The sequence below is a fragment of the Anser brachyrhynchus genome, assembly GCF_964034855.1.
Source record: "Anser brachyrhynchus genome assembly, chromosome: 1".
Taxonomy (NCBI): Eukaryota; Metazoa; Chordata; class Aves; order Anseriformes; family Anatidae; genus Anser; species Anser brachyrhynchus.
The window spans coordinates 76228223-76256015 of NC_137694.1; the positions used below are offsets into that span (position 1 = coordinate 76228223).

The window sequence follows — 27793 nt, forward strand, 5'->3', positions numbered from 1 at the left end:
GGAGCATGCATAACATCTGCTACTGCTTTGTCCAGTGTCTCTGGGCTGCTGTCCAGAAAAATAATGTCTCCTGCTGAATGGTGAAGCACAGGGTCAGTGTTGAGGGGCTAGCGTTTTCTCCTATGACTGCTCCAAACAAGCTATTGAAAAGACCAAGAACTGCTTCGGGGATTTGAAGAGCTGCAGAAACTCTTTATCATGAAGAGTTTTTTGGATTCAAATTGGATTCAGAGACAGAAATTTGATGACACGGAGGCAGAGAGATGTTCAATCATATTTCATTTTCAGCTTACTGCCAAAGAGAGTTCCTTCCAGTGAAAGAGAGGGATGGGTTGTCAATGGTACCTGGTTTGGGGCTTAATTTTTGAGGAATTCCAGAACAGCCCCACAAAGAGTGGCATTCAAGGGACATTTCTTACTACCTTTTGTGATAGCCTGGTGTACCATTTTCTTCTTGTGGACTTCCTGTCAGTTACTGCACTGGTAAGGACCTATGCTGGGATTTGTGGCTGCAGAACTAACGTATGTCTGAATCCCAGAGGAGAATGTAACCAAATGCTTTGCTGTTCATGTATTTCTGGAGCCACGTTTCTTATGGAGAATATCTACTCTGTTATCTTTCATTGAGCTTTTCATTATGCATACTACTCAATCTCACTTGTGAAATTCTGGGTGCCCTTATAGTCCTCAGCCTAGCCAAGGGGAAGAGTCTTCTCCTTTAACTTCAGCTGTCTGAAAGTCAGGCACCTGGTTTAAATAGATGTCAGCACAGAAAGCTGTATTATTTATCCTGCCTTAAGATAGGTGTCTAGGGTGGCTGGGGTGACATACCATGGCAGTGCCTTTCTCACTCCATTGAGAGCCAAAATGATTAGTTTAGACAAGATTCCTAACAGGGAGCTGGCTGAAGTTGGAGAAGATGACTCACATTGCACAGACCTGTGCAGAGCTTCCCTTGAAGAATGGCTTGTGTTTAGACAGAAGATCTAAACTGAATGCTGTGGTGAAACAGAGCTTTTATAAGTGCTATTACCACTATGTGGGAAGGCAGGTCATGGGAATTTAGTGCTCTAGTACAGAGGAGCTGCCTATGTCCATGGAAATTTAGAACTGCCAATCCCGTTGACCAGCTTAGTGCATTTATGCTGTTAGGCAGTAATGGATCTTCTGTATGACGGGTGAGATAGAAAAGCTAAGACAAAAGCTTGTATTCTCTGTTCCATTACAGGAAATTATTCATAGTGTCAAGTTGTCCTCTAATACCTGAAAATATTTCTAGCTTATCTCAGAAATGCTCTTTAATTCATGGAATCAACATCTCTGGGCTCTAGGACTTGTTTCCTTTGTCTGTTCCTTCCTACTCTCTTCTTCCTCTCTTTCCCTGCAATGTTTATATGGTTTTTAACTTTGAGAGTATGCATGTTAAGTATTAATGTTTAATTCTGAGGGATGCATTAATATTCATAGTAAGTGTATTCATCCTGTGGCAGCAGTGGTTTGAATTTTCTGATGCAATTCACTAATGTATTTTACGTTTGCATTAATAGTCAGAACTCCTGTTTGAATACCTAAAACATTAACAGAAAAGTGCCAAAACGTGTGACCTCAAGCACTGTACTGATTTCTCAAAGATGCTCTACGGCAGAATACTGGTGGTTTGAGTGGTTAATAGTAATCAAGGTTTTGGAATTATTAAACCCTCTGAAAGAGGGCTTTTTTGTTTTGTTTTCTGTTTGTTTTTTTTCCCTGAGTATATATAAATGGCTGTTCTGGATGAGGGAGAGATACATATGGACCTAGAAATGTATTGTAATGTTTAGAAGGAATGGAAAATTGAATGGAGGAGTGGGGAAAAAAAGAAAAATAAATGTTTGAACAAACTACAGGTGGCTGATGTAGAATTAGTAATTGTATCTTTGTGTAGTTTAAATTCCCCAGTACAAAACCTAGGGTAGGTGTGCTGCAGAAATACTGGTTCTGTGAAGCAGAATCAATTGGAAACATTTAAGTGAATAGAAAAAGGACTCTTTCTCTTGGATCCAGAGATTACTTGATACCACATGGTACAAGGACTATTAAGAAATTAAATAAAATAATCTGACTGGAAGAATGGAGTTTCCTGGAAGTATGAGATTCAGCTAGAAGAATTTGAGAGATATAACTTTGCTTATGACCAAAAGAAGATTCAAAAGTTAAACACCCAGAGGTAGTTTTACAGGTGTCATCATCTGTTGGTGCTGATGTAGCTTATGCGTTTTGTGTGTTTCAAACCCAGCATGATAATAATGAAATTATACTGGAAATATGCAAGATGTACTACATTCATTGTAGCAATTTTTGGCCTTAAGACAAAGGGGGAAACAAATTGCTTAAGACTTTTCAGCTGACTGGAGGCTGAGTAACCACTCTTGTGTTTCTGGAAGAGGTAGCTAAGTCCCTGATAAGAGATTTAAGTTCTGCTTAGGATCTAGCACAAGAGAGGCAAACTTCAAATTAATCTTTCACAAGGGAATTGGGACTTACCAGTGGAACTGACTCATCACCGAATGAGGCTGATGGGGAGTTTATGGGGATGTGACACTGTAGTTCAGATGGGAGTCCAAAATGCATAGCGAAGAGGCTCAAGGCAGAAGGGAATGCAGCATTTGAAGTCAAAGGCAAGAAAAGAATATGAAGTTTCCTTTGCTGAATTGACTTGAAGATAATGCCCAGCATATCAGAAAAGATGCAAGACATGCAGTGGCTTACAATAGTTACTAATGAAATGTGCACTATAGACAAAGAGGAGGATGGAAGTATTGTTCAAAAGCATTTTTCACTCAGTAATGGATAGCATTACTGTACAATTGCTCTACAGTTACCTTAAAGGAGGCTATAGCAAGCTGGGGATTGGTCTCTTCTCCCCTGCACTAAGTGATAAGACAAGAGGAAATGCCCTTAAGTTGCACAAGAGGAGGTTTAGGCTGGATATTAGGAAAAGTTTCTTCACTGAAAGGATTGTGAAGTGTTAGAACAGGTTGCCCAGAGAAGTGGTGGAGTCACCGTCCCTGGAGGTCTTCAAAAAACGCGTAGATGTAGTGCTTAGTGGCATGGTTTAGTGGTGGACTTGACAGTGCTAGGTTAAAGGTTGGACCAGATGATCTATGATTCTATGATTCTGACATTGTGGCAGAAGATGGATTGACCATTGAGTCGAAAATGAGAGGGAGAAGTTTTTATTTTTTAATTTGGGTGCCACTGATTAAGCCATAAGGTTACAGAAGTCAGTATGGCTAGCACTATATGCAGTGGAAGATAAACCTGGAGAATGTCTGAATTTACAGTAGAATGTGCTGGCAGGACCTGTGGGTGATTAATAAATTGGAAATGGTTAAAGGTAGAGAGAGATCCTTGAAAGGTCACCTGTTGTTTGGATGAAGTGTGGCAAACCTTTGCTCTCGTTTATTTAAAAAAAAAAAAAGTGAAAAGTGTGTGGGAGGGTGGAAGAACAGCTCAGTCTCAGGGCATTTTTGAAGGGGACAAGGAGGATTGAGAATTACATTTAGGGTGATACTGAATATGAAATTCCATGAATAGTACACCTGGAAAAGCTCTCCTAGCTCTACAAGTTTTTATTATAATTAGGTAGGCCTTTATGGCTGTTTCTGTAGCTTTAAGGGATCAAATTCTATGTTTTCACAGCCAGAGTACTTGGAGAGAATTTCTACTCAAATCTAATCCTCAAGGTTCAGACCCATCCTTATATATATGTAGGTCAATTTTTGGAGTATGCTTCAGTAAATTCTTAGTAGAAAGTGGAGTTTAGTTCCAAATGTTATCCTCACTATGCCTACAACTATGATTAGGAACCAATTATTAATTGTACTTCTCTACTTCTGTATTCCAGAAAGCAACATTGGAGTGGTTATCAGTATAACTAAACACCAGGGGAAATGTCTGCATTTTCTGGTAGTCTTGTTTCTTCATTGTCCAGACCCATCAGGACCCCAAAATATGACTGACTGTGATACTTGTTTACCGATCATTTGTTCAGGAAACAGTGAAGCATCTGGATTGAAGGTTTGGTGATGATAGCACAAATGGAAAAAAAATACAGCCCTCACTCAAAGGAAACATTTTTGCAGGTTCCCAAGTTCACTTTCATTTCTGTTCCAGAGGTGGCTTGTTTCAAGGCACTTCTATGAGCTTGCATGTCTCTTGCCTCAGAAGTCCTTGGGGCAGAGGACTTCTTTTGCTTTCTTCCTCTGGAGCACAGACACTGGTGCAAGCTCCTAATGTTCGCTGCGATTTTGAGTTTCCCATCAGCTCTGAAATTGCTTCAGTGCTTAGCACACTGTTCTGAGAAGTGACTGAAGTAATCAGTAGCTATCCAGCTCATACAAAATATTTTATATTTATTTTTAAGAAAAAAGGTACTATGTATAAAATGTATTGTAAAACAACGCATAGTTTATTCACCTCTAGCTTTTTAGACAGTGTCTGTTTGGAGATGTTGATGGGAATAAAGCACTTCAGATCTTTTAGTGATGCCCATTCTTCTGGCACACTATCTTGCATCAGTTCTTGGGTGAAATATTAATGAATATTAAATCAGGGCAGTAGGTTTTATTATTTGTTTATTTTCCAGGCTTCTTTTATGAAGTCAGACAGGTATTACTTCATATCCAAAAATACAGAAATTTTGAGAAGCTGTATACATGCATTATATTTGCACTGAGAAACTGCACGAATGATTCCCCTATTGAATTTTCATTCCAGCAGAAAAAACTTATCTGACCCATTTGACCAGAAATTCCATCCCTAGTAAACCCACAGAGATGCACATAACTTGTATTGCATCGATACAGCAATCTTTGAATGTTCCTTGTGTCCATTTGTCAGAGGAGACAGTTTAATGTGATAACTGGAACAGTGAAGGTTAACATCCAAATTTTAGGCTTCTCTTTTCAGCGATGCAATTTATACATGCAGATTTCACCTAAGCTTTGATAGGTGCAAATAGATAAATGGAGGCAAAAAATGTAGATGATTAGTTACTGAATTTTTTGCAGCAAGTCAGAGAGAGATATGAATTAGCCTATGGCTTGTACCTCCATTCATTTGCAAAAATAAAAGGCTGTAGGCGTAGTAATTACATTAATTATTTTGCCCATTGGAAGAATGACAGACTTTAGAAAACAAAGCCCTAAAAGTTTTGTTCTCGCGTGCCCTGTCCGCAGTTCTTAGCAAGTTTCATAATGGATTTTATCAGCATTAGTGCTACCTGTCATAACTACAAAATTACAGCACCTAATTATATTATTACTTATTTACTCTAATTATGTAATTGGATGTAATTGGTGCAATTACATAACTCCTCAATCAGCTGAAAACCGCTCTAAAACCAGCCTATGTTCATAAGAGTAAAGGATAGATACTGTGATGCGTTAAGCCATGTCCCTAAAGCAAGGCAATCTCCAGTGGGAAATTAATGGTTCTGTCCTCCTGCCATTGAGGTTATTGGGACCTTGAGCCTTTTATGCTGTGATAGTATCTTAAAAGTATTCCTTTACACCTTCTTTTGTCTGTAAATATATCTTCCCTGAATAGCAAATCCCTAATCTTAAGCATCTCTTCGGGCTATTCAGGATCCCAGTACTTCCACTGAAATCCAGAGAAAAATTCCCATCACCATTATAAGAATTAGGCAGAAAAGACAGCTTGAGCAACATCAGCCTGAAATTCTGAATAGCAATTTTTCTTACTTACTCAGTTCTTTTAAAGGCACTTTTGTGCCTAGCCATTGGTAATGTGGCAAAATATTTTAACTCCTTCATTTGTAACATTTAGAAACTTCATTTTGAAGGTGTCAGCTTAATTTTATTGATATTATTAAATAAACATTTGGCATAATGTCTTGATCATGTCCCTGTCAGGAGGAAAAATGCTTTCCACGTTTGGAAAAAATCTATTTTTGTTGTTGTTGTTGTGTTGTGGTTTTTTTTGGGGGGGGGGGGAGGGTTGGTTCTGGTTTGGTTTGGTTTTAAGTACCGAAGTTTGAAAATGGAGCTGAATTTAGTGCTCTCTTGAGCTGATGCTGTTGTGTCTTTTCTTCCTACCTCCAGTCTCTTGCTTTTGCCCTCTTTTTCTGTTTGATACACAGAAGTAGGTATTACATTCAGAAGCAGCACTGGGAATAATGCCAAGTGAGCCATCAAGGAGTCTCACAATAGCTGTCATTCTGCCCATACTGTGCACTGGGTAATGCAAGCCATTTAATGTTGGCATCCTCCTCTTTTTTGCATTGACGCCCTTGGGTTCAGACCTTGGCAGTGACGCTGCAAGGTCCCGGCCAGAGTCTGTGAGGCTCGTGGGCAGCTCTGACCCCAGTGGAGCTGTCAGGTGTCAGAGGCGCCATGGCAGCGACAGTGGGCAAATCCTTCCTAGAGCCAGGCTTCCTTGTGGATAGTCCCTGGCATGCCAGCATGTGGCCTGCAAAAGGATTTTTTGCATTTTAGGCAGCCTCAGCAGAAGCGGCTACCTGTTGAAACTGCAGAAGCAGGAGCCAAGCAGAGCCTGCAGAGCCTGACAGCAGTGTGTCAAGAGCCTGACTGCCCACCCTTTGGCACTGCCAGGCAGCGAGCTGGACGTCCAGCCTATTCCATGGCCATCCCCGAGCAATCCACGGGGAACCCCAGCTCTGGAGGAGGCAGGTCTGAAGGAAATACAAGTAGATGAGGTAAAGGCAGTGAAAAAGCACTGCAAGGAAAGGGGAACAGCAGGCAGGCAAGCAGGAGCAGGGTTTGTAGAACAAGCTGTTCTTCACTGCTGTCAGTTTTTTTCAAAGAATGTAATAAAATAATATGTACTAAAAGGGCTGTTGACCTCAGGTCTTAAAATACAACTTCTTTGGAGAAGAAAAAAAAGTTCTGACATCCAGGATTTTTCTATTCTGTTATCCGTTGTCTTTTTGAATTTTGGGAGGCAAAAGTTTTCCCTGCTAATTTTTCTCTCTAGTCTATACTCAACCTACCTCAACAATTCTGTGATAGCCTAATTACAACCAAGGATTGCTAAACACAGTACGGGTAGTATCTAAGAATGACTTAAAACAGAGAAATGTTAATCCAAGGTGACATTCATACTGCAGAAGGGACACTCTGTTTGATGCTCTGGGTGTTTTTCACACACACTGGTGGTTCAAGCTAGACAATTTGAGAAGTTTCCTCCCCCAGATGTCCACCATACCCTTCTGTTGCAATTTACCACAACAATAGCAGAGGGGGCAGGACAAGCAATGCATTTGTTCACTTGTGAGCTTCTGCAGTTCACAGCCTGGAGTATTAATGTGAAAATTGATGGCCATTTAAGTCACACCAGTCTGAACTGCACTGCTTGAGGAGAGGACACACCACTGATTCTTTGCCTCTTTATTGGTAGGAAAAGAATCAGCTGGGAGAAAGGGCACACAGCTGACAGGGGTGACCCTGTCAACTGCTACAGCTAAATCTGCCAGGGACTGTGAGCTGTGGTTCTTAAACTGGCTCACTATAAATAAACTTGTATTTTTAAGGTTTCTTCATTATCATAAATTCTAGTTCAACACCAAGTTTCTGATCTGGCAAGTTACAGACTTTGACATGCTCACAGGACTGGACTTGTGCACCCAAATGTTCTGCCGGAATGCGGCATAGAGTTTATAACTTTGGGGAAGCTAATAATGCTTCTATTGTTATGTCTGATTTATGTGACTGTTAAAAACTGACCTTCCTCCAAAAAAGAGCAGATGTTATCAAAGCAAAACTTGCAAGGATGAGATGTATGTACATAGCATTAAGCTATGCAACTTTTCCTTAATTACTTTTAAAAGACTGATACAATGCATGTCACTTTATGAGTAATGACTTACTGTGGCAGTTATACCAATAGCACAAAAGCTGGGTGCTAAATAAGATCTGAGGTCTCACTGACAGGCTAATTTCCTAGGAAATACAATGTCGGTTTTGTCTGCAGTTGGGTTTTCATAAAATAAGCAATTAAAGAAATATGCCTAAATAGATGATTTACTGCTCCTATTTTTTGTTATTCTCAGTATAGGAGAGCAAGCGAGCAATAGTCTCTATATGCCCTTCTACATGGAAGCAGGCCCTCTGCGATGTTCCAGGCTTCACTTCAGGTGCACGAAGTCCTGGAAGAAAGTCATTTTTCTGCTTAAAGGCCTGCCTAAAACTTACAGAAGATCCCAGAGCCATTGAGTGGTGATAGGCAGTCACTGAACAGAACTGGAATTGTGCTTAGCACAGGCTCAGCCACTGCTTTTGCCCCTCTCCCCTCATATACCTGAGTGTTACCCAGTTTTACATTTACAGAACGTATTACGGTTTGTTGCTTTTCCTTCTGCTAAGTATTGAATTATTTTTCTATTGTTGCTTTTCCTATTGTTCAAAAATAACATTCATTTCTTCAGGTAGCCAATTACTATTTTGCTTCTCCATGCAATTTTGCATCTACGTTATTATCTTACAAAAGAGCTCAACACCTCCCTCTCTACTTCATAAAATAAGCAGTTATAGTAACCTGCCTAATTAGCTGATTTCCTGCTCATTTGTGTGTTTGTCAAAGCATGAAAAGTTAGCATCACATGAGGACTTTGCATCTCTGTACAAAGCTCCTATTCTACAAGAGAGCTGAACATCTTTTCTGCTTCAGGGGCTCTGCATCTTTCAGAACTGGGCTCTTTGGCCACCATAAATAATTTGGCTGGCCTCGATGACTGATGTGTGAGGTATAGGGAAATAAAAGGACAGGTGAGCTTCTTTTGGGACCTCATTTAACAGTTTGAGGTTTTAGTGGCTTTAAGTTTATATACATTCTTTCCAGACAGGCAAAATTAATTCTCCTATTGCTGCTTGAATGGGAAACCACGGATCTGATCCTGCTTCCTTAGAAATGATGTCATTAGCTGGAGTGAGAGAAAAATCAACATCAACCACAGGTGCTACAGCACAGGCAGATGTGGTGTGTGCAGTGAGGGCCTGGAGATAGCCTTCATCCCTCCAGCTGACTCAGTGAGGGGATGGCCATGCCACTGTGCTGTGCCATTGTCCCTGCTACATCCATGCTCAGCCTCACATGTTCTTGTTAACCCTAAGGGGACAGATCCCTGCACAAGCACAAGACTGGCTTTTTTTCCCTCTCCTTTGAAATTACTTCTGAATAGAAAGCTGTAATGTAATTGCAATTTACAGAGTGGAACCTAAAACCATCCAAAAGTATATTCATCCTGAGATGTGTGTTTTTTTCCCTGAAGCAGTCAGTTGATAATACCCAGCACTGGTCTTTTTGGACACTGTGGTATTGTAGCTCTGTTGTAAGCTTAGCTTGATTTCCTCTGCATTTGAAAGATATGGCTGCCTGTCTGTTGAGCAATATTTAGGCTTCAAGGACTGATTCTGCTGTAAAGATGGGTTCTGCCTTGATAGTACAGTGTAGTTAAAACTTCCTTGTCCTTCTTCCAAATTCAGTTCATTCAATTTGCAAATTAAAATACATGAGTCGAGTTGGGTTCCTGTTTGTTTGTTTGCTGCTGGCCTTAAGGACTTAAGAAGGGGTCTGGACATCAGGCAGTGTTCCTTGAAACTTGCACATCCCCACGAACATCCAGTGGAGGTGTTCCAGCTGGAGCGTCCTCAAGCCGAGCAGCGCTGCTGGCAGGACATGGGCTGTGGTTCCCTGCTGGAATCCACTCCCTCCTCGACCTGCCAGAGGCTGGAGCTGTTAACTTTACAGGCAGCTTGCAAAAGCCATCTTTTATCCCTTTGTTAAGAAGCATGTGGCCTGAGATGGATCTGTGTGTGGGCAGACCTTTATTCTCTGATTTCAAATGACGAAAAGGCTGTCTATGGCATTGGATAAGCACCTACGGTTGTGCTTGAAAACCTGGCAGAAGCCGAGGCTGTGTTCTCTTGGGAATGAAAGTATATGGCTTCACCTAATGAAACCTGGACCTTAACTGGGGTCATGGATATTGATAAGAAGTTCAGCCCCAGAGGAATGATGTGATGATCAGGTTGCAAAGCATACAAATTGAATTCATTTGATTTTGCACTCTAGGAGAAGCAACAAACACGGGCACACTTCAGTGTTATTTGAGAATACTATTGCAACATTTGAAAACAATTATTGTTCTTTGTATGACAGTGGTACTAAGCTTCTGGCTTCTTGAATGAGAAAGGCACTCCAAAATTGTCCACAGCTAAGACAGCTGCAGATTCTGAGGAAAAGAAGGACTCTGAGTTTCCCAAAGATAGAAGGGCCATTAATAAAAGCACAGGGATATGAGTCTGAGGTTGTTGTCTTACCAGGGATGCCATTTAAAAGTAAATATGTGTACCTTTGGTTGGACTTGAAATACTGGGATGAGATTCTGCAAGAATTAGAACGGGGAAAAGCTGCAAAATGTAGTGCTGGCTCTGAGTTCTCAATGATGAGAGACAGTAAGAATTGGGAGGATTGCGTGCAGCAGTAGTATGAACTCCTTTTACAAGGTCTCATGGATATGATGAAGTTGCTTGTTTTCTATATCTGTTGTGGGAAGAAAAATCCACAGGTCTGTATTACTCTGCGTGGATAAGTTTCTGAATTTGTATAACTTTGGTTTCATTGTGTCATTTATCTTTTGGGATCTGCTTTATGAGATTTTTGTCAGCTTTTTCGATTTGGTTTCAAAGCTAGTTCATGGAATCTTCTCTCTTTTTAGTTCGGTGGTTGTGTGTATGATAAAAAGCTAAGATTGCATCATCTTTAATAAAAGAGAAGATATATAGCCTAAAGAAATCAGATTAGTTGTAGAGAAGGAAATCAATCAGGTTGGCAAATCATATCTGTGGGACAAAGTGCAAAATGTTTGTTTCATACAGTATTTATTGAACAAATTTTTTGAGAAGATGGTTAAAAATGTTGTACAGAAAAAAACAGGAATCATTTTGTTCAATTTAAATGACATTGATATATTTTTTACATCATGAAATCTTGCAATATTACCAACAACAATCCCTGATAAAGTACTTTACACAATTGACTCACAGGGCATTTTGAGATAAAAGTATATATCGGAGATTGTAAATTGGCTGCATCCAATTTATATATAATGGAACCCACTACAGCCATCCTGCGAAATTCAATAGATCAGGAATCACATTACGGTTCTGTGAGTTTGGAGTAGTAGTAGCTTAAAGAGTCTCCAAAACAAACAGGCAACTTTAAATCATATTTAATGAACCCTGTGTATTTTATACACATGTGATTAAAATGTTTTGTTTCTGTTTTTCATTTTACCAGCTGCTGCTGAAGGAAAATTGTAACTCTGGGTTTATGAAACTGATCATCTGCTTGTTCTTAAGACAAAATACATTTTAATTGAACAGAACAAACCATATTTAAATGCTGGGTTGGAAAAAAAAAAAAAGGAACAGCAGATCTGTACAGAGGATCCCTTTCAATATTTTCCTAGCAATGCGAGCAAGTGAGCTAAATGAAAGTGTGGTACCGGCAGATAGAGGTTCACATTGTAGCAATGCATTTTTTTCTTTTATTGATTTGTGCCTGCAGCTTCTGAAAATGGCAAACATGAACCTGAGTGAACAGACGTTTCACCTCGAGGGCCCAGTTTTGCTTGTTTCCACCTATTTCCCGAAGTCACTCAGAATAAAAGTGCCCTGTGTGTCCCAGTAGGTACCTTGTGGGACCTGGTGGGATCTGTGTCTCATCCAGCCACAGGCAGAGCTGCCAAGGGGCCTCTCCTTGGTGTCTATGCATGCAGGCGAGGAGTTGTGCAGAAGAGTTGAGCAGAGGAATGCCCACAAGCCATGGGCGAGCATTTGAACACAGCAAGTGGTTTGAAAACAGGTTGCAGAGCATGTTGGTAGTGTTCAGGCCCATATGGCTGAAAGGTGGCCATGGCTTGGTGGTATTTTGTCAAGAGACACTTCAAAGATAAACCTGCATCTCTTTCCTCTCTGAAAAATACTCGAGTATATGCATTTATGCAAGTGTGTGGTAAATGCATGATCATATCTTTGTTTAAAAAGACAGTTGTTCTCTACAGCCCATTAGGGATAGTAATGTAGGATAGATAATAATTCTAATTAATTTTAAAAGAAAATTTTGTACTTTAAGCGGTCCTTTCATATTGCACCATGTGCAAAATACATCAGAGTTAAAATGGACCCAAAGCAGAGCACTGAGATCAGGATTGAAAATGCCTCGATGCCAGGAGTATCCTAAACCAGAACAATCACGCTGCAATCAGTGAAGCTATGCCTGTGCAAAGCTGAGAACAAGGTCAAGTCCTGAGCCTCTGAAAAATGAGTCTCCAGCTGAGTCTTTATGTTTCCCAAAGATTTTGTTACACCAAATTGAAGCTAAAGCTAGAAAATGGATAGTACTTGCAAAATGCAAGGTGACAGGGGCAGAGAATTAAAGCTAAATGTCAAAAAAACCGCATACATTTTGACAAGTATGAGCCTGAATCCCATGCTACAAAAGATACGAAGTAAAGGTCATGGTTTGGAGGTTAACAGGCAAGTTAGACCCTGATCCGCTGTTTGAAACCAGCACTTACATTGACAAAAAGAGATCAAAATTTGTGATGTCCTTACCAGCTGAACAGTAGGTATGTATCTAAGGAGCAGGCAACCTCTCTGTCCTCAGCAGTGGTATGATTCTGCAGGGTGTGTTTACATTGCGGTGGTATTAGTGGATTTCAGTATCTAGAGTGCTCCTGCTAGAATGCTTTGCAAAAGGAAATCAATACTAACAGAAGATCAGAAGAATGGGGGCTTTAGAGGGTCCATGCAGGTTGGTGGTGTACGGATAGAAATGGCATGGGGCTGGATAAGCACCATAATTCTGTTCACTTTAAATGCAGTCAACAGAAATATCATTGGAAAGCACAGGCATTCAGCTAGATGTGAGCCAGCATGGCAAGTGAACAGCGAATTTGCCAAGATGATGGTAAGAGTAGTGGGGGAAGGAGAGGGAGAATGAAGCTGGAGGCACATTGGTGGTTGTGGTGGAGCTCCATGAGCAGCTCAGCCCCTCTCCTGTCACAGAGGTGCCCTACACAGTGAGCCACTGAGAGGTGTCACCTGGCATCGGAGGAACTAAGCCTGTGCAACTCAACAGCAGCACTGCAGTGAGCTGTGAAGGAGGAGATGGAGAACTGCCAGGTGCCTCTGCGCAGAGATAGCCATTGCATTATGCTGTTCTTCCCCTACTGAGACAGCTGGAACTAAAACAGAGCTTCCCATGCTGCCATTAAAAGGTTCTTTTTTTAAGGACATGTGCAGTTAATGTCAGAATATTGAAACCATACCCACGTGAATAAAGTTAGCAAGCCAGTGATTCATTGCTGTTTCAAATCTCTATCTAGCCACAGTAAATTTCTGCTCAGTAGTGACAGTCTGTGTCCACATGCAGGCTATGATTTACAGTTCTGTGTTTTGTATCAACAACATCTGTTTAACAAAAGAAAAAAAAAAAGCCAAGAACATTTATTTTCTAATCTCTGTACCAGATGTTGTTTCTTTATGCACAAGATCCAGGGATTATATCAGAAATAATTTAATTATTTTAAATGAATAATCTGAAGTGTTTTTCCTAAAGCATGCCCTGTAACCACTAACAACATAAAAACATAGGAATGTGGAAAAATAAAGTCATATCTTGCACAAATCTATAATTATATCTATTTTAAGGGCACACATATTAAGCACCAAAACCTAGCCTGAGATGGTAGTGTTGGGATTTTTGAAGATGTGCAGAGGAGAATATCAATTCTCAGTTACGATAGAGATAAGGTGGCAGAGTGATGGAAACAGCAGAACAAAGCAACAGTTGAGAAATGAACACATGCTACGGGCAAAGACACGGGAAGCCAATGTGGCTTCAAGCAGAGGAGGAGCCCACTAGTGCTGGGGTGGGATGAAAGCTCAGGCCCCCTGAGCACACAGAGGTTGTGCCATGAGCCCACTGCCAGCTGCAGTCCCCGTGCACCTGCAGGTCCCCTGGGTCTCCACCTGGAGGGGAGTTGGATGGTATGATCCTCGTGCACTGGTGCCAAAGCTACTTAGGTCAGTTTGTGCTTCCCACCCTCTAGGCTGAGGTTGCTCAGAATTGAAGGAAGAACAATGCAACAGAAAATGTCTCTGTGCAGCTCCTGCTGTCCTGGCCTATTATTTCCCTATTTTGCAGGTCCAGAATTCATTCAGGGGCTTTGTTTCTAGGACAGGAAACAGTGCAAAGAGTAAGGGTTCTCCTTTCTCAGCCGGTGCAGAGCACTGACTTTCCTCACTATCCCCTTGCGGTGGCAGAGGGCTGTTTTGCCATTGCTGCCAAGGAGAGCAGGCAGGTGCAAACCCAACAGCAGAGCATGACAGCTGAAGTCAGAGAGGAGAGGAAGGGAGTCACAGTGTGTTCCACAGGGTGCTCCTAGCATAGGGCTATAGAACAATTCAGGTTAAGAGGGATCGCCAGAGATCCCCCCAGTTCCACCCCAGCTCAAAGCAGATTGAGATGAAGCAGGTTTCTCAGGGTCTCGTCCATTTGCATTGTGAGTATCTGCAAGAATGGGCATCTCACCACCTCTCTGGGCATCTGTTCCAGTACGTGCCCATCCTCCCACTAAAAAAACCTTGTTCTTCAATTTAGTTGGAATTTCCCATGTTCCAGCTTCCACTGTATCCTTGCACTGTGCACCTTGAGGGGAGCCTGGCTCCATCTTCTGCCCCAAGGTAGCTGCAATACTTGCCCCTTGGCCTTCTCCAGGCTGAACAGACCCAGCTCCCTCAGCTTGCTCTCATAAGCCCTTGCTCCAGTTTGTCAATGTCTTTTTTGGTACTGGGAAGCCCCAAAGTGGACGCGGTACAGCAAATGCAGTCCTACAAGTGCCAGCTGGATGTGGAGGATCACTTCCCTTGACGTGCTGGCTGCATCCTGGCTGGGGCGGCCCAGGATGTAGTTGGCCTTTTTCAGTGTAAGGGCACGCCACTGACTCACATTCTTATCGCTTACGTATGGTTTTGCCCACAGCAGCAGTGCTAGGTCACATTCAGAAAATACTTTTGTGATTGTTTTCATCTCTTGGAGGTAAATGCCAGTGTCTCATGTCTGCTTGATGAGCAGGAACTTTGGGGGCTCTTTCTTGGAAAAGCAGGATCCTGTACAGTGTTTCAAGCTGAGTATCAAAATTGCCACATACACCATCAGAGATTTGAGGTTTATTATCATTCCTCACCATATTTGGGGGGGATATCACAAACCAGAACACTGATACTGAAACTCCACGAGACATTCATAAGTTGACTGGCCCAGATATCAGTCCTGCAGAACTCACAGTTATGCAGAATTCAGGTGATAGGTTCTGTTGCAGCCCTCAAAAACATTCAGCCAAGTTAAAATGAAAGTAAATGCATCAATGACACTGCTAAAGCAGACTGTGGGTCTGTATTACAGTTCCAACCTTCTTTTAGTGGGAAACAGATTTCTATATTTTTCCATGCACTGTGGAAGTTGTAGGATGTATCAATATAGTATAGACCCAGCCAGACATAATAGTTTTCTTGTTGCGTAAAGATTTATCTGTAATTGCCAAGGTTTATTTTTATTTTCCTTGAATTACTGTTGTGGTTGTATTTAGCTGCATAACAATTCCTGATTTCCCTCCCTATATTTTTGTACCGCACAGATTGCTTATCAAATACATTCTTAACATTAAAGTGTCAAACAGGATTTGCAGAAAGCTATTTGGGTTTGTAGTTTAGGGTGAACGTTTATCAAATTGTGGATTAGCTGAATCATGCACTGAACCAAATTATTATTGTCTGTGATTAAATCACAAAGTGCTTATTGCCCTGTGTCATCTAAAGCACAAGATAGTTTAAATCTTTAAAATCCCTTTTTAAGGTGACTATAGGAGCTACATAGCTAGAGTTTTAGGACCAGGCAGTTTTCCGTCCCTAGGCAGAAAAATAACAGCTTTCAAAAGATAGCTTGGACTGATCACACTCTGCTTATATGGGCAACTAATCTAGGAAAGAAATGGTTGGCTTATTTATGCTTCAGACACACAGAATCGTTTTTCAGTAAACAGACCTCTCTGTACCTGCAGCTAAAGTATTTTTTCAAGGTGCTGGCTCGGAAAAGGGGAGTGAATGGCCCTGCTAGTTCTTGTACCTGAAAGGACACGAACAGCCTGCCTAAGAGCAGCAGTGTCTGAAGTTTGTTTCTATTCATGCGGAGACACAGGTCTGAGGGCACAGCTGGGTCACAAGAGGTTGAGCTGTGCAGTGTTTCCCAGCAAGGCCACTCGTGGGATGTGGAAGCCACGAGCAGTGGCTCCCTTGAATGCCCCAGAAGCAGGGTCTCACCAACCCAGCACACGCTGGTCATCTCTCTAAAGCCATAGGAGGCTTTTGGCAGGCTGCCACCACAGTTCTCATCCACACAGCACACGCCAGCAAATGCGCATCGTGGGGCAGAGCTCCATTTGCAGCCCAGTGCGGCACACTGAGCCTTGTAGCAATTTCCACGCTCATCCTTCGTGGTCCTCGGCAGCCTCTAGCTGGGATGATCTGAGTGCTTTAAGGGTGCTCGTTTCTGGAGCCTTGCTGTGAGGTAACTAATCTTGATGGCCATTTACTGGCCTCACTGAGTCACGAAGGAGTGAATGGCTTCTGCAAGACGAGGAAGTGGTGGGCTGAGGAAGGCGAGGGCAGCTGGGGAGGTCACAACCCAGGAGGAGTCATTGAGTAGTCACAACTCCTGTTCTTTTCGTGTAGATAGGAGGGAAGTCCTGAATCTGCTTGTTTTCATGTTGCAGTACAGGGTCATGGGGTAGAAAGGGCTAAGAGTCACTGCACTAGGCAGTGCCTTCTAGGGAAATGAAAGCCTTGTGCAGCTGGTGGTGGCATGGCACTCTGAGCCTATGGCGAAGGCACAGGCAGAAAAAATGCATTAAGCAGCCTTCACTCCTCTACTTCATCCCCCTTGTCCTACTCTTTGACCTATTTTCTCTCATTGTTATCTAGTAATCTATTTTTTAAAAGATTCAGCACAGTCTCTCCTGCTGGTTGTAGCTGATCCATCTCTCTGCTAGCCTGTGAAACCAACACCTCCTAAAGAAACGTCCCCTGCCAATTACTCTGGAGGCATGGTTTCAGCTCAGCATGAGAGTTCAATTGAAGCCAGCTGGCTGTGCCACCAGGACAGGGATGGCTCAAGAAAGACTTTTTACAAAGTATAGAAACTCGGAACAAATTTCTTCCCTCTTTTCTTCATCCATGCTCAGGAGAAAGTCTCTTAGAAAACTCCAGGAGGCAAACAGATTTTTAGTCTGATTGTTCCTCTCTGAAAAAAAGGGTTTGTGAGGTTTCTAGGCAAATGTGAGTAGCAAACCCTCTAAGCCCTGTGATTCCTCAGGTGTGTGCCCTTGCAGTGGGCACCTTGAGGCTATGTGCACGCAGGGTACCTTGCAGAGAGTTGCTTGCCCCGGGTGAGCCCTCTCTCCTAATGGAGTCCTCCCAGGGGAATTTGCTGCTGGGGAGGAAGGAGGGAGCGGGTGTGCTGGATCACCACATGAAATGTCTGCTCTGCTCGTGTGCAGTCTCCTTGGCCTGCAGCCTTTTGGCTAGCCCCACCTTCCCTTTTTTTTTTTTTTCCTTCCAGCTGAAGTGACAGAGGGGAGGCTGCGGCTCCTTTCTGTCCCTGCAGCCTTCCTGTCTGGCTGACTCTTTGCCCTGGACACAGACATATACTTAAATATGAATTCTGCAAGGCACACATCATGCTCGAGGAGGGAGGGTGTAGCGGGAAGATGCTGTGGTCCGTAGGTGGGCTGTTGCAGTTGGGCTAAGGAGAGCGGCAATCTTGTGCGAGAATGAAATAACAGTAAAAACATACTGCATTCAGCCCCAGCTGCTTAGAAAGAAGGTTTCAGTACTTTGTAACAATTCATTTTGGAGTGCTCCATCCGCATAGCTCACCCTCTGTGAGTTCATTTCTGCTTGAGTTATGCCACCTAGCACTAGCCTGGATGCTGCTTATAGACTGAGTCCTGTGACAGCTGTTTGCAGAGGTCTGTCCTGCTCCCTACCAGCAGCCTGCCTTGCTTGCGCAGGTTGTTGGCTCAAAATGTCTGCGTGAATTCTACTTTGGACAAAATGGATGGATTTCTAAGGATAATGGCTAAGGCATGGCAGCTCACACACTTCGAAGTCCTGTCCCCACACCAGTCAAGAAGGTAGGTGGCAGCAAGTTAGAGGGCAGCAGGAGCACACCTGCAGCGCAGACAAGGCATGTTCCAGCTTTAACATGTGTTAGTTGGTCAAGGTCAACCCTGGACTGAGCCCATAAATATTTAAGTCCCAGAAAAAATGTTTGGTGTTGTACAAACATGTTAACTACCTCAAGTTAATTGGCAAGCAATTACCTTGGAGTAAAAATAGCTTTCCTGTAGCCAAGCAGTCACAGAGTGCCTGTCCCCCCGTGAACACTTCCAATTCACTAAAATTTTCTGCAGGGGAACCTTTTCCAATTTGCGTTGTAGAGCGTCGCAGGTTTGTGATTGAAAGGTTTTGTCCCCAGAGGCAATTGCTGTTTGTTTGTGGTTCAGGCTCAGCAAATAGGGCCATGCGCTGAAGCTAATTTTCATGCTGCCTTTTAATAATACTAGAGTTTCGCAGTTCACAATCCAATGAAAAAAACATGATAATATTGACAAGCAAAAGCATGCCATTCAGTGAGGGAGTGTAACTTGTGTGCTCATTATAATGGGATTGTTGACGAAGGCCAGATAAGTATTTTTAACTTAAAGACAGGTTGTCTGATATTTTTCATGACAAAAATACACAGCTGGACTGGATTTCTTTGGAAGTGTATGCAGACGAGAATCATGAAGCAAAGCTCTTCCACGGCACTTGGGACTACCAAGTGAGAGACCTGTGATCAGCTGTTTCACTCGGCTATAAAAGTCAGTAACTTCTTTTTATGAGATCTCCAGTCCATGCAGACCCATCAGCTTCCCTTAGAACTTGGCTCAAGCCCTTGCTTGATCCTCCACAATCTGTCAAAATAATGTCCAGATCTTCTTGGTATGTAACTAAACCACAGCCAGATTTCTGTCTTGGGACTGATTACCCCAGCATTGCTGGCAAGGCAGATCTGGACACATGGGGGTGAGCGGCGTCTGTCACTGAGCTCCCAGGGCTCTAGGGCTCCTGATGGCCAAGGTGGGCTGGCACAGGGTTCAGAGTTGGCCCAGCCAGCTACCATCAGCACCGCAGCGCTGTGTGGCAGTGGGTGAGTTGCTGCCTGCCCTGTCCCTGTCTTCACCTGTTCCTGGTCACCCCTCTCGCCATACAGTATAAAGTTATGTAGAGGAGGAGGGAAGCCGGTGATACTTGGGAGCCTTGGGAGGCAAGACGACTGAGCTGGAATGTCTGGCATCCACACGGGTTTGTGCGGTGTGCCTCTGGATGCTGCGGCGTGGTGGAGGGTCAGTCTGCAAAAGCCCTTCCAAGGCAGTCGGTAGTCCCTGCCTTGCACCCTGGAGAAGCAAGGGAGTGGCGAATGGGAAACAAAACTAGCAAGTGCATATCACAGTCCTGGCAGCAGTACTCAGCAAACATGAGAACCGCAGTGATGGCGTCTCAAATTTCTCTCCCTCTGCAGCTTGGCTTTAGAAACTTTGTGGTGAGCCTTGCCAAAAAGGACTTCAGCCTCTCAGCTTGCTCCTGTAGCAATGTGTCCTTGAGGTTGGTACCTTCAGGTGCTTCAAGCAAGAGAAGCTGTGATAGGGGCAAATATCAGAGCTTTCCAGGAAATATTCAGACACAACTGCAGCTCTGTTCACTGTAACTCCTTTGAATTCACTTTCTGTGACTGTAGTGGCAGACAAATTTGCTGGAAAATGTTTTGCAAAAAAAAAAAAAAAAAAAAGGCATTGATCCAGCAAAGTGCTGTGCACAAACTAAGCTTGGTATAGATGACTACACCTGCACTTAATGCTAGGCACGTGATGAATGCTATGCTAGATCCTAGCCAAAGTAAATTTAAAATAAATATCAGAGCATGCTTGTGGAAAATGAATGCTGGTCTTGTAAGCATACAGGATTGCAGCAGAAATCAGAGCCTACTGCTCCATGTGTCCGACGGGGATATCCAGCAGGGAGGAGGCACGTGATCTCCACCAGCAGAGCTGGTGAAAACAGGTTTTGATTTGAATGAGTTATGACCCATTGAAAATGGCATCATGCATAACCACAGCAAATTGTCATAATGAGATCACGAGGCTCAAAGAAGTGGGCAGTGAGGAAAGGCCTCATTCCACCAGTACACACGGCTGAGTGAGCCGTGGGCTGCAAAATGCAATGAAGGGGCACACCGTCCTGTTCCCTGGACATCTTGTTATCATAGTGACAGGACCAGAGGTTGCGCAGCCAGACAAAAACTCATTAGAAGTGTTGAGTTAAAAGGAAGAAAAAAATCCAGAACTCATATGGCTTTGCATTTAGGCTTATCCAGTGTAACAGAGGGGGTCGGGCTAACCCAAATAATGGAAAAATATAAGCACTGTAAGTGCTTCCATCCTCACTGCAGCTTTCTGAGTTAGTCTGGGTGTTTCTAAACCATGTTCTGTCAGAGGGCAGGGTCTGGTGTCGAGGCAGAGCATGGCATAGTCAAAAGCAGCCCTCTCTCTCTGGAAGCACAGTAAAACTGTATTCACTTGGCACTTCCCTGGGCTCATAAATGTTTGGATCCCTGTGAATCTGCCCATGGGAGGGGGTAGAAATGGGGGGAAATGGTGCTACTTGTGGGGAGCCATCCATCATGCAGGGGATGGGAAGAACCATGCTCCAGCTCATGCTATTTCTCTTAAAGTTTTCAAGTGCACGTGTCTGTGGGGGCTTGTTGCAAAACATCATGCATATGATCTAACCACATCCTCCCACTCCCTCCAAGGTGGAGGGCAGAGGTGCGCTGATGTAATGCATCAGTAGATAGGGGACCTATTTCCCTTGTCTCGTGCGTTAAGGTGAATCAGGCTGCTTGCTGCTCGGTTGCCACCCCTCCCAGGCTTGCACCCTCCAGTCTCCATCTGTTACATGCTACACACAAATATGTGTGTCTGTGAGGATTCAGACTCATGCTGATAGACACCATTCCAACTTACATTTTTGTTACGATTAGATTTGTAGCTTGAGTCCATGGACATCCATGTGGTGCTTGGTCCTTAGCAGGTTAGCCCTTGGCTGTGGGGCTGTGCTTGTGTTTGCTTGAGACGTACAGTCTTAGTGGCACACTGAAGCCCAAGCCATTCACAGGACCCCGAATCTGCCCCTGTGGGCAGCTGAACTCAACCCAAGGTCTCTCTGCTCTTGCAGTAGGCATGCTCCAGGCCAGCCTGGAGAGGACTGCAGCTTGTCTCGTTTCCCTGATGTTGGCTCGCTGGCACTGCTGCAGGGACAGCTGACACAGATGGAGGCCAGCCAGGCTGAAGAGGCGCTGGGGAAATGCATCCCGCATGCACTTCAAAGCAAGGCACAGGGAGCACAGAGGAGGTACCAGAGAAGTCTCCCCATGCATTTGTGCATGCTAGAGCTGCAGATGGGAGGTGGATGTGCCAGCCCACACCGCAGTCCAGGTGCACCAGTGGAGAACCAAGATTTTGCTCTTGGTGCCTTCTTTGTAGACAGAGGGAAGAATAGAAAGGGCTGTGTGAAATACCTACCCAATAAAGTGGTTGTTAAGCTCACTTTGTTGTGTGTTGTCTGCTGAGTAGAAGTCCCACTGAGTTTTCATTTTCTGGTCTCATTCAACAGTAGTATTGCATAAACCCTCACTAACATTGCTGTTTCTCTCATCCCCGTGTAGGAGAAGAATTTGGACTGGTTCCCTCGGATGAGAGCCATGTCTCTGGTTAGCAATGAAGGTGACAGTGAACAAAATGAAATCAGGAACCTGCAAGAGAGGCTGGAGTCAACCATGAGCCTCGTAAAACAGCTTTCCAGTCAGCTTGCTGAGCTCAAGGAACAGGTGAGTGCCCTGCCCTGGGCAGCAACCTGAGCGCGTGTGGCTGAGTGCGCTGGCTTCCCTCGGGTCGCAGTCAGGACAGTGTTACAAAAGAGACTTTTGTCCTAGAAAGGTTTTATCTTCCAGTAAGCTTTCTGAGTAGACACACTGATAGGGATTTGGGCTGAAATTGTACTCCATTAGCAACAGCAGAGAACAGGTAAGGGAAATGAGTTATGAAATCTTTACCATGGGTGTGTGAGGACAGAGGGAAGCTGCAGAAGCAGTGGTGGGCTTTGCATGTGCAGGTACTGCAAACCTGGCAGTAAAACAGGAGTAGCATCAGAAAGAGCTGCCTACTGATCGGAGTCTGTAGAAGCTTTCTGAGTCTGACATGGGGGTTTCCCCCTGCTAAATATCAGCTACGCTGTTGTAGAACAATTTGTTGAGCTGGTCGCTTCGCTTGTGTTGCCCTTTGTGTCTGTCACTTGTCTCCCCTCCCCTAGCATACAGCGGTACTAGCCTTTCTCACAGCCCTGCCTCTGCCTCACCCACCTTTCTCTCACTGCAGGGTCAAAAGGCCAGTTCCCATTTTACCTAAGATGCCAGTCACCTCTGGTTTGTTCATTACAGTTTCAGAAGAGCATCTTCATGCTTTCTTTATGGAAAGCACTTCCAGTGGCATCGAGTTACCTAATCATCCCCCTTCAGATCCCTCCCTAAAACGCTTTCTCCCTGTGAGAAACTTGACAAAGATTTAGTCTGGATGAACTGCGACCATTGCTTATTGTGCTTATCCTACTGTCCTGGGTGGCTTTTTCATCCCCCTCTGCCTGAACCTGCTTTCTCCTGGCTTAAATTTAAACTCTTTGGGGTTGGGACCATCTTTTAATTCTGTCATTGTATAGCACCAAGTGCAAATGCTGACACTCTGCAGGGCTACACAACACGATAGCAGCACAAGGGATGCACTGTAAAACCTGCCACTGGAAAAGAACAGTGTACAAATGAGAACGAAATGTCCATCCTTTGCAGGAAACAGATCTCCCACTTCAAAGGCATCTCTTCTAATTTTTAATGCTGAAGAATAGAATTCCACTCCCTGTTGTTTTGCTTATATGTACCTTGTTCTGTGACTGCTAAATAATAGTAAAAAGTTAGAAGAAAAAAAATCTCAACTCATCTCTCTCTCTGCCTTTCCACCTTAGATGACAGAACAAAGGAAGAATAAGCAGAGGCTGGGCTTTCTTGGATCAAACACACCCCATGTGAATCATCACATGCCACCACCCTGATACCATGGGGAGAAGCCGTGACTAGCCTTTCATCAGTATTCCTGCTTTATTATAGAATAAAAAGCTGAGATTGAGAGGAGTGAACAGTGCCTATTGTTACAAAGTTAAAAACAACCAAGTGCCAAGATGTTAAGTGGTTTAGCTCTGGGAACAATTTGTAGCTGTTTTTCATGGTTGAAAGGGACCACAACCTAGAATGCAAGAGATACAAGGGAGCTCGTTTGTATTCATTCAAGGGGCCTGACTCAGCTGGGTTTGTGCTCTGCAACTCAATGGCTTAGGTGGTGGCTGCTGCCTGCGATGGAAGTCAGGGCAGCGCTTGGCCACGTCCCTCGAGCTGCCTTCAGCTTTCTCCTCAAAGTGCCGGAATAACCAAGACAAGCAGAAGAGGGAGAAATATTTATTAGCGCAAATACAACAGCCTGGTTCAGAATCAATAGAAGTTGTTCCTTGTCTTATTTGCCAAATAGCAACGTTAGTCATATTTGCTTGGCATCTACTATTTTTTAATTACCATAAATATGTCAGTTGGGTAAGCAATAATGTTGCTTCAAGTAACTTCTACTAGGAGGGAAAGGGGAGAAACCTCAAAAGACTGGAAAAAAAAAGGAAAAAAAAAAAAAAGAAAAAGAGTTGCAAAGAGAAACATCATTAATGCTTTTGAATTTTAGCTGTCACCATGCAATTTCTTATTTATAACATGGAGCACAATGGATCTACAGCTGTGGGAATGTTATGCACATAACACTGACAACATAACTGGAAGTGATTTCTTTCTCCTGGATTCAGATGTTCTCGATTAATGTGGCCGTGAGATTTCACATACTGAGGAGTTAAACTGTTTTTAAAATTCAAGTTCCAGTGGAGGATTCAGGAAAATATATATATATATTTCTGTAGTTTGAAGCATGTATGGATTTTTTTATAGATATTTTTTATTTTGTAAAAAGCTTAGAAGTGCCTTTCTGTATGGAGCCGTAATGGTGTCATTACCTTCCATAAACATACTGTCAGCGAGAGTTGACTTTAGTAAATAAGCACCATATTCTGCCAGCTTTCTTCAGAGCTGAAGATCATGGGCTTAACCTTCCTCTGCCTGCTCTTCCTCGTTTTCGGGGGTTGCAAGATCAGCCTGGGTGATGGGGGACGGAGACATGCCAGAGGAGCTCTCTTCCAGCTCTAGACTCTAAGAAAGGCAGCAGCCAAATCATCTGTGCAGGTTTTTGGTGTATTCTGTACTTCCTGGGATGATTTGAAAAGGGGAGTTACAAGTTATCCACAGAGCCCAAGAGGCATTTAGGGGAAGATTCTCAGGGCACAAATGGAAGTTGTGGTCCCAGTTCACTTTCATTTGCTTAGATTTTGGATACCTAATTGCCCTTAGTGCATCTGAAAATGTCCCAATTAAAGTGGAGTCACTTTCTAAATCAAATTATTTTTACAAGAAGTTCCCCCTGTAACTTATTCATTTTGTTACAAAAGCCATTTTGATAAAGGGTGAAAATACTGTTGGCTCCAGTATTTCTAGTATCTCCCAGAAAAAATGCTGTCTTGTTATTAAGACACAATTCAAACCAGCAGACCTAGAATAAAGAGAAGGGAGGAGCATTTCCCTCCTTTCATCCCAAATTCAAGCCTGTTCTTGGAAGCCATCTCCTTTTTTGTGTGTGTGTCAGTGAGGTGGATGAGATAAAAATAATGTACTTTAGGGTCTGACTGCTTACCATTGGAGCATTTCCATTTGGCTTCTGTTGGGTCCTTCAAAAATACTGTGTGAAAAGCAGAAATCTGTGTATTTTCTGAAAAGAAACTCTATATCTGTTGACTGTAAGGTCGTTTAGTCCCTAGAGCATCCCGGTTGTGAGAAGTGATGGCCTTTCCCAGGTGCGGGGTGTATTTTTCCCGTATTAAACTCTTCTGGAAACCTTGATCCAGCCAGGGCTCTGCCTTCACATGCTAAGGCAAGGAGCACGTGGTGGTCATCAGAACCAGCACAAGGCCGATGAAAGCTAGCAGTGGGGCACAAGGGTGGGGAGCTAAAGTCATCTACAGCTCCTCTGGTAGTGTTGGGCTCGCAGCCTTGGTGCGTCCAGACCCCGGTTGTTTCGTGGGTAGGAAGAGTGCTTGAAGGCAGCGTGGGCAGCCCCGGGGCTGGTCGGTGCTGCAGAGTGCTGGCTGATGGCAGGAGAGCAGAGCAGATGCTGTGGCACAAAGAGCTGATGGTAGGTAAGCTGCTAGGCAAGAGGAGAGCTCAAAGTGGAATACAGAAGAGCATTTGTCTTCGGTGAATGACTGAGATCTTTTAGGAATAAATCTCAGAGTGTGCCTTCATGCTTACTGTTATGAGGCCTTGATGCTACTGCTCCAGCATAGCTGTGCTGGTGAAACCCCCCTTAGTAATGCTTGTCTGTGAGGACAGGCTTCATGTAGCAATTATCGTCTGGCTCTGAGAGACGTACAGTGAATTTATTCTGGGAGTTTGCATGAGCTGCATGCCGTGCAGTAACCAACCCATGGAAAATAAGGCCAGATTTGCCTCTCTGACTAGACCTATTGTAAAGCATGAAGCCAAAGGAGTTGCACGCAAATATAAAGTCAGTGGTAAGTTTGTAGAGACTCAGCCCCTGCAGCTGTATTAATTCAAATGAGTTTATGCAGCTCATCAGATCTAGTCACAGCTTCTGTTTCAATAGCAATTTCCACTTCCTCACGCATATGTATGGCCATTAAAGGTATAGAGCACAGTTTATCAGAACTAGGATGAATTATTCACTATTTATTGGGGGATCGCTACAACTGGAAGTGGTTGGCACTTTTGTTGTTTACACTTGGAAAAGCAGCTGAACCACTGTGCATCACGGGAAGTTTCTGCTACTTGAGGCAGAACCCTCGAGACTCAACGCATTTGTGCCCTGAGCTGGTGCAGTTGCATGCTGCTGGTGCTCTGTCCGGTGACCTGACTGACATCCCCCTCAAGAACCCAAATTTTGCTCTTGAGAAGGGAGAGCAAAACCATCAAAAACTAAGAGCTAATAGGTGCCGATTAGCCTTTGCCGTGTTGCCTTTCTGCTGTTTATAGCTTCAGAGAGAGCCCCCTGTAATCGATGCAAGTAGGTGATGCTACTTGCACAGACTGTAAATACATGTCACTGAGCGTTCTGACATTTTTGCTGATTCTGCCACAGCTTAGGCCCTGTCCTGCAGCTCTCATCCATGCGAGTAATCTGTACCCATCCACGTGGTTAACTTCAACAGGAGGCTTCTTACTTGAATAATAGTTGCAGGGGCCAGAGCCCAAGCCTTAAAGATTGTGAAATATACCCATCAATGAGTTTATAACAAGGAAAAAAAATCATTGTTTTATACATATATTTATATGTATATCTCTGTTTAGTGCAGCTGGGGTATCTTTTTCTTAGGCAAGCATCATCATTTGCATAGCCTATTTATATGAAATGATTGCAAAGTTAAAACATCTAAGAGCTTTTAATGCCTTAGAGGGATTTATAATTATAAGCTCCTTGACAGTTAAAATCTACTTAAGTAAATGTGTCCATTGCTGCTGAATGTACCTTTTAATAAAGTATGTCATTTAATATATGTGTTTGTCTCGCTTATTCTTGGTGCTACGGTGTGGGGAAATACATGTTGCTGAATTGAAGGCTTCTGGGAAACACGGGGCATTTGTCCCACGTCAGAGACCAGGCTGTTGCAGTAAATGTTCCAGGGGTATGCTTCAGTTTCTTCTACGCAACAGATCAGGTGCCATCAGCACAGCCCTGAATGGAGAGAGGCCAAGTCCAGCAATGAAAGTGAGGATTTACTTTGCATCAGGCACAGATCGTTCCCTTCAGGAGAAGGGATTGGATTGCTGGAGGCGTGGTGACAGGCATATAATTTGCTTGAGTGCTTTTTGTTCACTGCTCGCTGTCAGTGAGGTGGCAGCCACAGCTACAAGTGATAGCTGCAAGCATCACTGATGGTGCCCAATGCCCCCAGGGTATCCTGTTGCATGTTTGCTCAGCCCTCAGCCTGCAGGGAACCTCTTGCTGCCTGCTTGGGTCTGGCCTGAGGAGTTGGTGAGTCACTGCGGGGCTTTGAGCATCCTGAGCATCGCATACGGCAGTCAGCAGGGCTTGAGTGACTCCGTGTCCTCGTGTGCCTCATGAGGGCAGCTGGGCAGCCCCGCCAGGGCTCGCAAGCAGCATGTGATGCGCGTGTTCATGTGCATGCTCACGTGCATGCTTGTGCAGCTAATCTGTGCTTCCAGCAGTCAACATCCTTTCAAGGCAGAGTTACTGGTGGTGCTGCGGAGCCTGTCACTGCCATCACACACTCCCCATGCCAGTTCAAGACTTTGATTTTGGAAATCCAGCCCCCCAGATAATGGGAGTGCACAGGTTAAAGGCTTAAAGGCTCTCTGTGACTTCTCCTGCTGGGGTGGGGGGTTG

The 27793-nt window shown here is 43.7% G+C and overlaps 1 protein-coding gene across 10 annotated transcripts in view; it reads left to right on the plus strand.

The window, feature by feature from the left end:
- The window catches only part of ITPR2 (inositol 1,4,5-trisphosphate receptor type 2), a 269668-nt gene that overhangs the window by 241257 nt on the left and 618 nt on the right, over positions 1 to 27793 (plus strand). For 8 of the 10 annotated variants that reach the window (XM_080580210.1, XM_080580206.1, XM_080580207.1 and 5 more), the window contains 2 exons: positions 21910 to 22071; positions 23256 to 27742. In XM_080580210.1, coding sequence (XP_080436336.1) covers positions 21910 to 22071; positions 23256 to 23342 — 249 coding nt within the window. In that variant the 3' untranslated portion in view covers positions 23343 to 27742. Of the gene's footprint in view, positions 1 to 3886; positions 4060 to 21909; positions 22072 to 23255; positions 27743 to 27793 lie in introns of those variants that run through there. The other 2 variants (XM_080580204.1, XM_080580213.1) reach the window with 2 other exon arrangements.